At 39.9% G+C, this 15,220-nt stretch overlaps 1 protein-coding gene across 4 annotated transcripts in view; it reads left to right on the top strand.

The window, feature by feature from the left end:
- filip1l (filamin A interacting protein 1-like) overlaps positions 1-15,220 on the top strand; it is a 72,875-nt gene that overhangs the window by 27,825 nt on the left and 29,830 nt on the right. For all 4 annotated transcript variants that reach the window (XM_067583324.1, XM_067583322.1, XM_067583323.1 and 1 more), the window contains exon 4: positions 133-311. In XM_067583324.1, the coding sequence (XP_067439425.1) occupies positions 133-311 (179 nt within the window). The remainder of the gene's footprint in view (positions 1-132; positions 312-15,220) is intronic.

Genomic DNA, 15,220 nt, shown 5'->3' on the forward strand with positions numbered 1-15,220 from the left:
AATCATGGCTGGTGCTCATTTACAACCTTACATACAGGGTCTAAAATACCTTTAGTAACTGTGCCTGACTAAAACAGAGGCTTCCAGACATGACAGATGGTCTCTATGTGCTCCCCCCCCCCCCCCCTCCAGCTGGACAAGTTGGTGGAGAAGCAGAGGGAGACGCACCGGCGGATGCTGGAGCAGCTGTTGATGGTGGAGCAGTCGCACAAACAGGCCCTGTACAAGCTGGAGGAAGAGAAGACGAACCACGGAGAGTTCATGAAAAAGAGCGACGAGTTCACTAACCTGCTGGAGCAGGAGCGCGAGAGGTCAGTTTGTGAACGACACACGAGCTCTAAGGTAGTCGCTGAGAAGTCAGTCTTCCAGCAAACAAGTTAAATACAATCAGATCTTTAGCCCTGCAGGGTCTAAATGTATTTATGGTGCTTTCCTTGGAGAGATTTATGATCTGACATATGAACTGAAAGTAATTACAGAGAACCTCATTGTGGTTTCAGGGGAGGGCTTCAGTGTCACACTGTCGAAATTTTAATAACTGATTTAAATGCTAATTTTGAATGTCCTTCAATGACATGAAAATGCAAATTCCCTGTCCTTGCTTCCTCTTGCTTAGAGGACAGTCCATGAGTTTGGACATAATGGTGATTTATCCAAACAGTCTCCTCCCAGTTTGAAAAAGTTTAGTTTTTTGGGGACATTTTTAGGTCAAATTGTTCAAAATATGCAAAATGATTGAATATTACACTGGATTCAATACACATGTACAATCTTAACAGGTAATTAATAAGCAAGGGTATCTGATTATATTATGGGATGGGACTGGACACACTATACAACACTTAAGTACTATATGATATGTGAAGTTGTCAATCAAAAGTAACAAAGCGTAAACCACAACAATGCACCGAGGATCCAACCTGCAGAACAGGAAAAGCACTTAACAGCAGCAAGTGACAGCACCACCAACACACTTTCAAGTCCACGCATGACTTCAGCCACTAACTACAGTATCAAACCGAGGCCAAAATCACGGCTGATAAAGATCTCTTATTTTAGCAATATCTGTCATCGCTTATTGCCTCATCATCCCTACGGTACGAGTGCCTTTACGACTCAATGTCAGCGTGTTCTTCAGAGTTAGAGGACCTCTTGAATCATTTCAGCAGACACAGTTGAAGCAGGGTGAAATGCAGAGGAGGAGCTGAATTCTTGTCGATTCCCATGGCCTTGTGTTGGAGGATAAAGACACAGTGATACTTTTTTAGTTTGAGAGATGTGTGCCTTGCTAAAGAGCAGTTTGTCAGCTGGTAAAAGAAGGTATTGAGTACTAATTCAAATCCTCAACCCAACTCCAGCAACGCAGCGCTGCCAAAGTTTAAATGTCTTAATAATCCTTATGTAAGGTTAGCATTAAATCAAAGTGTTCCTCAGGACTACAGAGAAAAATCCACCCTAAAGAATTCAGTTATTGTTTTTCCCATGACCTTGAGTAGGTCCTTTACTTTTATTATCACCTTTTATTGCACAAACCTGGCGCAAACTGAGAGTTTTTTCTGGAGATTATCCAGCGACCGGGAGTGGGTGGGAATACTTTGTTGACAGACAATTTAGCTTAAATACACAAATAAGCTTTACATTTACAGCTCTGCTTTATGGTAGCTCTGTGCATATTTGTGAACTAGAGTGAAAAACCATATCCCTGGAAAACTATTCTAGAGCTAGTCTGCATTTCAGTTTCAGTGAAGTAGAGGCAGCAGGTCAGACACTTGAAGATCACATTGTTTATGCTGCAATTTCACAATGTGCTATAATGTCTAAACTGTCCAAGATCATAGAAATACATTAGAAATAAAACAGACTTTCAGCCATGCTAGCGGAATGGCTGAAATATCTCGACAACTGCTGGATGGATTACCATGAATTTTTGTACAGATATTCACGGTCCCCAGAGGATAAATCCTATTGACTTTGGTGATCACTTGACTTTTCCTCGAGTGCCACTATGAGGTCCAAGTTTTCAATCATCCAGTAAAATATCTCAACATCTACTGGGTGAATTGGCATAAAATTTTGTACAGATATTCATGGTTTACAGAGGATGAAGCCTAATGACGCTGGCGATCCCCTAACTTTTCCTCTAGTATTACCACAAGGCTCACATCACATGGTTTTGAGTGAAATGTCTCAACAACTACTGAATGTATTGCCATGAAATTTGGTGCAGACACTCATGTCCACCTCAGGATGAATGGTAATAACTTTGGTGATCCCGACTTTTCATCAAACACCATCAGCAGGTCAAAAGTTTATGACCTAATTGCAAAACTATCAACATTCTCATCAGCCTCAGCTGTACTTGGTCAACATGGTAAACATTAGACCTGCCAAGTATCAGCATTTAGCTCAAAGCAAAGTCTTACAGAGCCGCTATTAGTTTTGTACTATAACAGAAATCCGGGTAGCACTAACACTATCAATATCAGGTGCTGCAGTAAATTTGTAAAAACAGTAGAAGCCCTGAAAACAGACTAAAACATGCTGTGTCTCTTCATGCAGAAAATTGTACACAGTTGTAATTTCATCTGTGTGAGGAGGCATCATACTGTTAGTGTGCAGGATTGTGAGACATTACAACTATTTTAGATTACTGTGCAGGCATGTTGCAGAAATCATAACACGTCTAATTCTGAAAATGTGATCCATATAATGCTGTAATGTGAGATATGTCTGGGAGGAATTATTTGGAAGTGCTGTTTAGCATCACAAGCCAAGACAGACACCGCTAGAGGTGAAGGTGAAAACCTGTCTGACGGATTTCTTCTGTAAATGTCACACGTAGAGCAGTTACAGGGCAGTGCTCTGTTTACTGCTTCCTCAGCAATATCACATATCATACACACACAGCCGACAGACTCTATAAAACACACATACACACACACACACACACACACATGCACCCTCAGCAATTCATTTCACAAAGGAAACACAGCTGGACATCGGCCCGTGACCTATTTGGGACAATCACATCATTGCACTTTAGCTGTAGCAGAGTGTTTGATTTGGACCGGAGGACGGTGTGACGACGGTCTGTGCTTTGTCACCGAGCATGTCAGGAAGGGACAGGCTGCCATGAAAAATAGGCCTCTGTCCAGGGTCGTGCTAATTACCGTGTGAGAAAAGGCGAAAGATTTATATGACTGAGAGGAGAACAAAAAAAGAAAAAAAACGAACCTAATGGCTCTGAGAAGTATCAATCACACTTTGTTCAACAAGATGCCAGATTACAATGGAAATAGTTGATGAGGGTGTAATTTTTCGGTCTTGGGTTCACCAGAAGAGTTGGGTGTGTGAATGCATGTACATGGGAGCAAGTGAAAGTGAGTGTGTGTATGTGTGGGGCGGGGGGTGTTCGACATCTGCCATTATCATCTGTCTTGAGTGGTTGGACAGCCTAGCTTATGTAGCCGCAGAGGGGAAACCCTCTGGGCCTTCAAGGTATTCAGCGAAGGCCTAAGAAAAAATATTGGAAGAATTTTTGTACAAATAATTTTTATATCATCTTTATAAACTTCGTCTTGGAAAACAGTGGGTTAATATAACGGAAGGGGAAATGGACCAATCGCAATTTTTCTTCCAATGGTATCTGGGTGAATCAGTGACCCCCCCCCCCCTGCCAGGACCTTCAGTAGCTGTAACGAATGCCTGTGTAATTCAAGTCAATGTGGGCATGAATATGATTTTGACAGCTGTCTTAGCCAATAATATTTTGTTGAGTTGTAGGTGGGGCAATATCCCGACATCTTCCGGGCATTCGCGAACACTTACTGGATGAGTGACCCATGAAAGTAGTCAGTGAGTGAGCGAGGGAAAAAAAAGATGACAGAATGAGAACGAACGGTAACTTAGTAACCACGAGTTTCCATTAGAAACATGAATTTATTTGTTGCCTTTTTCTGGGCAACATTTGGCAAGAACATTATATTTGGTTGAAGATGTTTCTGAAAGTATATGCTAACTCTCCATGATGGCTTCACTAGCCATAAGGGAGCAGAAAGTTGTTGTTGATTGCTTCATGAACACAAGTTGCTGGTCTCATTGTGAGCATTGTCAATCTGTGGGCATTTATTTGTATTGTTAAAACTGTAACTCTGACTTTAGGTTGACTTTTGTTCAATTTTGTGTCTTAATTTTTTTGGTGTGTTTGACTTTCTGTTGGGTATTGCAGTGTTCAGGCACAGAGGTCAGTATGAAATGGATGAATTTGTCATCATTTTCCTATAACTACCCTGCAGTCAAGACACATGTCAGTGAGATATAAATAAATGATCATTTTTATTATTTGATAATCACAGTTGTCTAAGCAAGTTGTAAGAAGTATACTGTAAACCTACAATTTGGATCTCTAGTTTTATTGCCATGGACATGTAATGGCAATAAATGGCTTATTTAAGGCCAGTGAAAAATGGCTGAGCACAGCTTACAAAGAGCTTGTGCTTTTTCCCGTTTCACCTCAGGAGGTGTTGGCTGGTCAGTATGAGACATCTGATATCTACATTTAACTTGTTTGTATTGCATTGCTGCCTTTACTTCTGGCAGAGAGATATTAAATCTACATTGAAATTCAAGTATGTCTGAGCTCAAACAAACACAAATTCATTGGATTTCTGGAATCACCTTTGTGTGTCGTGAAGCCAGTTAGGGCAAAGAAACCTTTAATATCCTGCATGTGACAGGGCTCTGGCTATTATTTTTATTGCTATGTTTCATTTTTTATTGCCACATGTGGTCCTATTGAAGGCTCAGGGTCCAGGGCCACGGTTCGCCACTGTGTAGCCGAGTACTCTGTTACGGTCATAGACAGGAGTATGTGTCAGATGTGTAAAGTTATTAAGTAAACATGTGTGTTCGGAGGTGTCCTCTTACCTCATACCCTCCCACAGTTGTTTGTTCAGACAATCCTCACATGAGGCATTATATTTTTTATTGCCACCACTCAGACAATTATGAGTTATATTATACTGTACTGCTGTAGGAGTATGCACTTGAGTGAGTGTGCATGTGGGGGTTCAGCTCTGTTAGTCTTTGGTTCATAAATAAGCACCAACAAGCATCCAACGCTGAGAGTGAACAGTAGGTGTTACACATGCTTGTGAAGATCATACAAAGGTTAGTTTGGCTGCACAATTTGCTGGATAAATAGGTTGATTAAAACTTATTTTCAGTGTTTTGGCTATCGTTCGTGACCTACCATACCTGCTGTAGTTGTGCACACACAGTTTTCTGTGCAGGGAGGGATACGCTCTTTCAGTGTTACCAACTTTCTTGCTAGATTTAGTGAATTCAAAGACCCTTTCAGCAAGTTTTTAAATTTTTTTAAAGAGCCTAGTAAGGAAACCCTAGTGCAGACCATAGCACCTCACTGTTCAAGAGAGTCATGAATATTCCTCAGTTAAAGGTGCAGTGTGTAGAATTTAGTGGCATCTAGCAGAACAGACTTAGCAGATATGGAATATAATATTCATAAGTATGTTTTAATTAGTGTATAATCTAAGACTCATGTTTTCATTACCTTAGAATGAGCCCTTTATATCTACAATGGGAGCGGGTCCTTTTCCATGGAGCCTGCCATGTTTCTACAGTAGCTCAGAACAGACAAACCAAACACTGGCTCCAGAGAACGCCTTTTGTATTTTTTTTGCAAGTTTCGCCACCATCATAAGTTCTCCTACACACTTGGAAGGAGGTGTATTCAGTCGGTTGCAATCTGCAACCTCACCACTAGATGGCACTAAATCCTACACACTGGTCCTTTAAAGTGCACTCAGGTTTAAATGAATAAAAATGAAGTTGCTAATGGAAAAGCTGGTTAGAGTCAGTTAGGTTGAGTTTAATTACTTTTTTTTTTTTTTTTTAAAAACCTTCCTTTTTTAATCTTGTTTGTAAATTACCATGTAATGATGTAATGGATATTCCTGTGACGTCATCTTCTGCCACTTAGTTGGCAACACTGAGTTCATTTTAAGCTTTTTGAACTGTTGTCTTGTTTAAAACCCGTTTGTCTGTTGGATCGCTCCTCTTTCTTGCCTTGACAGTGGTGCCTTAAATCACCCAGTACTGATCATGAAAAAACCAACAAAAGATATATTTCTGTCATGTAACAGTCCACTGACATGTTAAAGATGTAGAGGTAGACATGTCATCAAGAATGCCTCAAGCAGGAAGAAACAGAGAATCCCAGAGGGGCTTGAGTAAACGGCATTTTAGTTCTTTGCCCAAGCACAAAACCCAGAGTTTGTTTAGTGGCTTCTGTTCTGCTCAGAGCATTATTACAAAGAGCTAGAAAAACTGCAAGCACCCCCCAAAACAGCTTTGACTTCTAAAAGGAAAATCCACTTATCACTTGTTTGAGGAGAGCTAAAACAGTGCTCAGTGTTTTGAAAGAGGTTTCCATGTACAGCATGAGAGGCACAGCGTTGCACCAGGTTTTAATTTCACTCTCGTTAATCCATCGTTGTATGATGCATTTTAGCTTGATGTAATCATTTCCTTTTTTTCTGGGCCCTGGAAAGCACAGAGTTGTGATTACATCCCGGGGTAATGTGCAGCAGGGTTTGGGAATTGACAAAACCTTCTCTAAAAGCACACCACTATATTTATTAACTCCTCATCTCCTGCTGCCTTTTTTATTTTGACCCCTTTTCAAAGCAGGAAGCCTCTGACTGCTGACTGACCCTTTATTTGGAAGCCCTAAAAAGCATGTAAATCTGAGCAGGGGGTATGGGGGATGTACCTGGTTCCCCTCTGATTAATTGTCAATTGAGCGGCCGTCTGTGAGTGATGACCTCATTGCACGCCGGGTACTGCAGCAGCAGTAGGGGTGTGAGAGCAAGAGCGGCATCCTAACCATCAACAGATGTTACTTTAAACATGACTTCAGCGCCCAGATACACACACACACACACACACTGCATACACTGCACACGCCACAGCCGGCAATTCGCTCGCCTTTGTTCTTTTTTTTTGCGGGGAACTGAAGGGCAGGGAGTGAATTTTATGGCCATCTGTATCCTCTGGTTTCATGCATAGCGTAAAAAAAACTTAAATCCCGGCTCACGTTTGAAACATACTGAGTGATGTTAGTGTGAGGAGTTGAGCTAATGTTGTCATGTGATGCACTGAACCCAGAAATATGAGCCTATGAGTCAAACCTCCGATTCATCCTGCTATCTTTACCATTTAAAGCTACACTAGGCAACTTGTAACGTCGATGGCTGCAGATGACAGCAAGAGGCATGAAACATGAACTTGAATACCTCGAAATCCTGTGATGTCATGTCAGTAAAATGTATGCAGCACCCTCATGTTTACAAAGCCAGCTGGTCTGGGATCATTTTATACCAAAGGGAGAAGGGAGGCAAAAGATCTAGAGTTACTGAGTCCAGGTTTCTTTGAATGAAATGTTGTTGTTGCTGGTTGGTTGGGTTTTTCATTACGTTTTTTTTGTAATATTTTAATGTTTTTGTTTCTTTTTATTGGTGATCAAGTGTACATACCCTGTGCCAAGGTTTAATTTGGCAGCCACACATCAAAAACACTGCAAAATTTTCAAACATGGCAAGGGGAAAAGTTACGACAAGACTCGGTGTCTACAGCCACGGTAGCGGCACCCTACCCTATTCAATATTTTATTTTTATGCACAAAATATAAAGTTGATGGGAATGTTATTAGTTTGCAGGTACTTGGTCGTAAACCAAAGTATTGGACACACGCAATTCATCATGAGGGGAAACAAGGATGACCAGATTTCATGGCATCCAATAGTTGTCAAGCATTTCACTCAGGACCACAAATATCTACCCATGGTGGCGCCAGAGATAAAAGTAGGCTTCATCATCTGAGAACAATGAAATGCACAACATTTCATGGCAAACCATTCAGCATTTCTTGTGATATGACTCGGGGACAAAGTGGTGGACGGATGGACCAACAAACACCAACTATTTTGAGTGTCACAAGAAAAAATGGCCAAATTCTCTGGTTCCAGCTTCTTAAATGTGATTATTTTCTGGTTTCTTTAGTCTTCTATTAGAGTAAACTGAATATCTTTGGTCTGTGGACTGTTGGTCAGGACAAAACAAGTCCATGTTAGGTTGCAGCTTAGGCTTTGGAAACAGTGATCAGTGATCCACAATTCTCTGACATCTTATAGACCAAACGACTAATCGATTAATCGAGAAAATAATAACACATTAATTGGCAATAAAAATTAGTTGCAGCCCTAAAAATCATAAACATTAAAACTACATTACCAAAGGCAGACAGTGCTCAGAGGTCATGACCAATTAAGGAGACTTAAAGTTGACAACGACACAAACTACGTGCTCAAAAGTCACTACCGAGTCAAATTAACACCTCTTACAGCAGTAGTTCACAACCTGGACCTCGGGTCTCACTACTGTCATAAACCTAAAAAGGGAAAGGAAAATCAAACACTGACCAACCTGTACCAAACCGGTAGTTACTGCAGTTTGTTATTTTTTGCACCCACTGGACTATTTGACAGCTAAAGCTTACTTGCATAATTGACATCAGATGTCTGCAGAGTGTTGGATGTCACTCAACTTGAGCAAAATGTCATGATTCACACTAATAAGATGTGTGTACTTTCCCATAGATTCCCAAGATAGAAATTGCAATTCTCAGTATTTTATTAGTCACAATGCTTGCACAATACACGTTGGTCTTTATGAGGACTAAGCTTTTAATTTAGCAGGGGAAGTTCAACAGTTTTGATTTTGCCATAGAAACAAAGCTGTGCGATGACAAATCATCCCACAAGGGCATAAATTTGGTTTGAGAAGTGGGGGGGGGTGCTATAAAACAGGGGAGCTGGGGGTCCCTCCCCCAGGAAAAAAATCCCACATTGCTACATTTATCTAGAGAGTACGGAAACATACCTGCAACTAAGTGCTGCTTGTCTCTACCTCACCCTCCCTGTCTTCCACCTAATCTGATCTATGACAGGAAAGCAGAGTTGCGTTACTCTACTGAGCTGCAGATGATACAAAACAAAAAGTGCGTTGACGCAATTTACTGGCACCATGAGCCATCATAACTGTCACTGTGCTTTTTTTAAAAACACAGATAAAAATAACAGTAGCTGACACCGCATGACCTTCCTTCTTCATCTTTAATGATTTGCAGGGCACACAATATATCTTCATGCCATCTGGTTGACTTAACGGCAGCAGTGGTGACTTCACTCATGTGGATCAGATCTAGAACATTCTTCAGCGATGCCCTCATCATCGCTGAGATGCTTATTATCCAGACCTGCCCTGTTCTTTGAAACAGAACAGATTTTTTTTTTTTTTTTTTTTTACGATCCGGGACTTTTGGTTATTAATGATCAGAGTTCCTGTCTCTGCAGGTTCACCTTAGAGGCAGGTTGTGAACTTTGCAGAAAAAAAAAAAGAAGTTATACAGTGTTTTGTACAAATGACAGCATGTTTTAGGAAGTTGCCAAGCAGCTGTTATACTGTATATACACATATTCCACTGCATGCATGAGCAGGATCTGTCTTCACCTATGCGTCGTTAAGATATTATCAGTACTCCCAAAACTGTTGGTGAGGAGACAGAAATCCTCCTCATTCATCAACTGTAGCTGACATATGATTGCTGAGTTCTTAGCGAAGGTCTGTTACGTCTTTCCTGACTCTGAGGAAAAAGCACACCTGTATTCCCCCCCCCCCAAAAAAATGTCTCAGCCTGGTGCATACTACACATTCCTGCTCAAAGCCAGGTTCAAGATTTGGATTTGATGGATGAGAGGATGAGATATGTGATTAGAGATGTGTAGAAATGTGAAAAGAAATTGTCTGGTCACTTTCAAACTATCAGGAGAAAACACATGATCTTTTGCTTATTAGACGCTGCTACAGGAAAGAACACATCTCTATATATTTTAAAGCTCTGTGTCAAACATTTCCTTTTAAGGGAAGGAAAGCTATTCCTCAAGCTGCCTACTGTATATGACGTTATTCAGATAGTTGCAGTTGTATGCTTTGAAGCCCCACAAGCGTACCCCCATGTTGAGGTGAGGAATCGCACAAATATGTCACATTCAGCGACACCTTCTAAAACACACAGATGACACGCAGCAGCCGCCTGCTTTACGCTCTTTCAAAACACATTCTGCCTCGTCTCCAAATACGTCAGCACTTCGCTGGGCTTCATTTCCTCAGAAATCAAGAGCAAATGGTTTTAGCTTTTAGCACTTCGGTTGGTAAAACTTTATGAGAATGTCTTCCAGTTTAGTCGACAATGTGCAACAAAACACTGAATGCATGCAGGATGAATTAAATCCAGACAGAGAAAGGAAACACTGAGTGAAACAAAAACCGAAGGCATTGCAGTGCAACGATCATTAATGTGTTATTGATATTGTTGTTGATGATGGGTGGCGGCTCAGTTGCCAAAAAATGATGCGATGTTCTGGACTGGACAACACATTTGTACTGTTTAAGTGTCCATAAAAGAGTATTAGATTATTTGGATGAGTTGTCAGTGGCGTAAAGTACATTTAATCAAGTAATATACTTTCTGAAGTATTTATACTTAACTAGATCATTTTTCTGCCACTTTCTACTTCAACTTTACTACATTTGAGATGGAAATATTGTACTTTCCACTTCATTACATTTTTTTGACAGTTTTACCTTAATTGTAACATGTGTTTTTGTTTTCTTTATGCTCACATTTAATAAAATATGACCTCAGTGTGTGTTACACTATAAATTATTATTTTTAGAATATTTTCTGAACAGAAGCAATCAGACGAGGCAAAGAATAACACTGCTGATGTCATAATAAGTGAATAAAAACACAAAATGTCAAGATTTGGGTTATCTTGAGTTATGATCCACAAACACAGCTGGGATGGGAATGTAAAAAGACGCTTGAATCCGTGCTTTTGTTTTCCTGTATCGCATCGCCTACGTTTGTGTATCCACGCTCTCGTCACTATCACTCCCACATCGTAGGAAAAAATGAGAGGCTACTGACCTAATTCGGGCTGGTCAGCCAACACTCCCTTCCCTGCTTTGGCCAGATAGCGAGCAGATTGCTCCACAGTGTCCTCGACCTCAGGCTCATTTGTCTGAATCTACTGTAACAAGGTTGATGGTATTAAGACAAGCCAGCCTCTTTTTCTTTTACTTAACCTTTAAAGCTGTTGAATTGCACAACTTTATCTACAAACTGTAGCACACTGACTCTCTACAGAGTGATTTATTGGAATAATCATGTTTTTCTCAGTCTCAGATGTATTGTAAAAGTGAAAATGGACGTTCTGTGATAACAAAACATGTACTTGAGATGTATTTTGGGCCTTTAGGGCTTTCATATTATGCATGTTACAAACAGTGAAAGAAAACAGACCCTGTATTTGTCATATTGCCTCAATTTATTAGTGGAAAATCGACAAAGCATTCAGGTTTTTTTTTTCCAGCGCTTGTCTGCATTAGATTCATGTAATTTTAGCTAACATGGGCTTAAAACACTGTAAATACACAACATTTGAACAGTTTTTGAAGCTCTGGTTGTGGATCTGTGTTCTGGCTTGGAAACAAATCTGCAGCGGATGTGGATTGGTGTTCCCTTGAGCAAAGCTTTTTTTGGTATAATGGAACAAACCAGTTGTCAAGAGGTTTATTTTGTTCTAGTTCCTGATGGAGATGCACAGTTTCCAGACTCAGACCAACTCTGCACTGCAGATGTGCAGGTACACATCAATAGATGCTGGGAGACAAAAGTAACGTAAAACAGATAGCCCTAACATGAAAGCATATTCTTACATGTGCTCTCTTACCTTAAAGTGTGTGTGAGACTGTCAACATATCGCTCACTACATCTGTAAACTGGGTGGTAATTGCGCCCAGAGAGTCGTCATTGCATGGCGTAATGTGATTACATCTCTCTGACAGAATGCAGCGATTAGACCTCACCGACCACATAGACGCAAGACTTACTGCTCGAACTTTTCCAACCTTTTTTAGGGCTTTTTTTTTTAATAGAGGGAGAAGTATTTAACCTAAAATAGAATTTACATACTGTATGCTGTTTCTAATAGTAATGACATCTAGTCAGGAAACTGCTTCTTGAGCTGTTCGACCTTAGCTGCGATGTTTTACAAGTGATAGAAAAATAGGCACGTTTTCTGGTTCGGTGTCATGGTTGGTGTTTTAAAGTGTGGAAAAATTAAAAGAAATCTATAAAATCAGCTTCTTTCAAATTGAGAGCAGTGAAAACTGTCAAAAAAATCCTTACGCGAACCAGTATTTACATGGAACTGTTTAATTTTAGAGTGCACTTCTCCTTTAAAAGCCTGATCGTGAATACCTCAGGGCTTACGTATGGGGCTAGACAAAGTTAACACACTTAATGGCAGTTCTGTAAAGATCTTATTTCAATGAAAGAGCGGCAAAACAGGGACAATTAGTGGTGACATAGTGCTTTGTGATGGCAAGATTGCACATATAAGTTTGGCTAAATACAAAATCTTGAGTTTCCCAATAAAATTAATTGAGCCTTAGTGTTATTAAAGCAGCCTGACACTTTATTTGTTACTTTAAACGTTTGTCAAGGTTGAAAATGAGCAGAAACAACTGAATGGTTGACTGAAAAGAGCTTGACGATCATTATGGTGACTGGAAATCTGCAGGAGTGATGTATGAGCTAATCTTCTATTTGTGAAAGGAAATAGCACCGAGGGTGGAGGGACAGGGTCAAGGAGGAAAAATGCAGCTAATGTAGAGTTAGCATGACATTTCTACGCTTGCTGTGAACCGTGCGTGGCCTCTGCCAGCGCTGGAGACAGCGACTGATGGCGTGACTCAAATTGCAACAGGCAAGAGAGAAAATCTAAACACTGACATGTAAACCTTGTAGAGGATATATATACCCGCCAGCGAGGTCTAATCTCTCTGATTTACCTTCTTCTCACATTTGTTCTAGCAGACACCTCCTTGAGTTACATCTTGGCAAAACATGGCAAAGGGAAGGCAAGAGCCATTTTTCCCTCCCATCCTGTCAGGCTGGAAGGAAGCGACAGCGAGAACTCACACATTACGTCCTCGTAGCTGGCAGCTGCGGTGTCTGAACAATGAGGCTGTGCCTGCACTCCCGGCCAAGTCAGTGTCGAGATAGTGAGTGAAATATGGAGGGAGGAAAGAGCCTGCCTGGATCTGCCAACTCCAAATGTCTCATTGTGGCGAATAGGCTATCTGGACGTGGCCACAATGAATTGTGAAAACAGGGAAAGTGGATCAATGTGGTGAAATTTTCCCCCTTCTCTTTTTGACAGAGACAGGATTACTGCTGCACTTTTTATTAACATGATGAATATGTAATAAGTAAATGGCTCAGTAAGACTATTTAGCATTTAAAAGCAGTAGATTCTTTACTAAACACTGTAGTTGTAAGCAGATATCAGGACATTTCAATGTTTATTTATTATTTGTCTACAATTATACTGTAACTTCTGCTATGAAGCTTCCATAACTGGTATGGAAGCAGCTGAATCATTGGTAACACAGTATTATTCATATTTAACATAGAGATACACACTATGATTACACAAAAGAAGTAAACTGTTTATATACATGTACAAATCATTCACAGCTGGGTTTCAAACTGTTTATAAATGTGTTCAAAACTCATGTGAACATTCATTAACTTTGAAAACTAAAATTTTTGACTTAAGATCTACTTTTCAAAGAGAGAATAGAGAATAAATAAATACTCAATTAATGAATATAGTTATTATAACAAACACAAGTTTCTAAAAAGCTGAAGATTGCAACTGTGTTATATCTTAATCATGGAGTTGAATCAGGGAGTTATTGCTATAATTTATGTATATAGAATTACATTAATAAACACTTAAATATGTCCTTATCTTAGCCTACTACTACATTATAGTCTGTTATAGACCATTTATCAACTGTTTTGCTTATGAGTGCAAAATGGGGTGGTGGCCAAAATAAAGTATTACCATTATTTGGGCCAAAAAGTGGTCAGAATTAAGGCCTGAAGGCAAAGTGAAGTGCATGAAAAGTTAATTTCCACACCACAGCTTGCGTTCATCATTACTTTAGATATGAATGTTAAAAAAAAAAAAGTTTTAAAAAAGAAAGTTTAGTAATTGGCAAGAGCCTGGCAAATGAGTCTACTGAGGCCGATCATGTCAGCACAGCTCATGACCTCATATCCTGTTTCAACCAAAGGGAGAATCAGCTTAACAAGAAAAAATAGGCAACAACACTCCACCTAAGGGACTGTTATTTGGCACAGAAAAGATCGCTTTTGGTTATCTTTTTGTTCTCGCTTCATTACAGTGTGGAAATCTTTGCCTACAAGTCTCATTTGAGGAAGTTCCCATCCCAACATATGCTGCTCATCTCGACCGAGGACAGCTCGCTGTGTAAACAAAGCAGTTAATAACAGCTTCCTGTCATGCGGTAGAAGTTAAGTGAGTTATGCCACTATTGTTGCCGTCACTTTCGAATGTCGTGGCCTTTTTTGCCTCGCCTTAAACTCAACTCATCACACTCCCATGACACAACAAACAAACCCATTTATTATATTGCCCTTTTTTTTATTGGTATTTGAATGAAAAAGTTGTCACTTTATGTAGAACCTCGCTAAGGGAATGAAACCAAATCATCATTATTAACAAATTAAGGGATCAAGAAGAGGTAATAAAAGGCCAAAGTGAGGCTGAATATGTTGTACATTAGAAAAACAATGAGATGTGGAGATAATTAAAACAAAACAGGCTCTTGGTTATACTTTGAAACGTGAATTTGATTTGTTTCTATAATTTTCTAGTATAGTACAAGTAGCTGGAAACCTAAAATCTAGATATACTGTACGATATTGTAGATATTCTGCCACAAATTAATCAAATCCCCATTTCTTGAGTCACTGTGTCTGCAAGCCAGTGTTGGGATTTTATGAGATTTGTGTAAAATTGAAAATAGCTCTCGTAACTTTCTCAGGGTGTTAGGAAGCAACTGATTCCGAGGTGGTAACGGTTATTAGGGAATTTTATTGGGACCAGGGTTCAATTTACTTTTCCTTGACGAAGTTCGTCTGATCAGCCCGTCCTCGCAAGAAAAATGACAGTATAGGTCTTAAAATCCAGGCCCGACA

Source organism: Thunnus thynnus, chromosome 24 (assembly GCF_963924715.1).
Source record: "Thunnus thynnus chromosome 24, fThuThy2.1, whole genome shotgun sequence".
Lineage (NCBI taxonomy): Eukaryota > Metazoa > Chordata > Actinopteri > Scombriformes > Scombridae > Thunnus > Thunnus thynnus.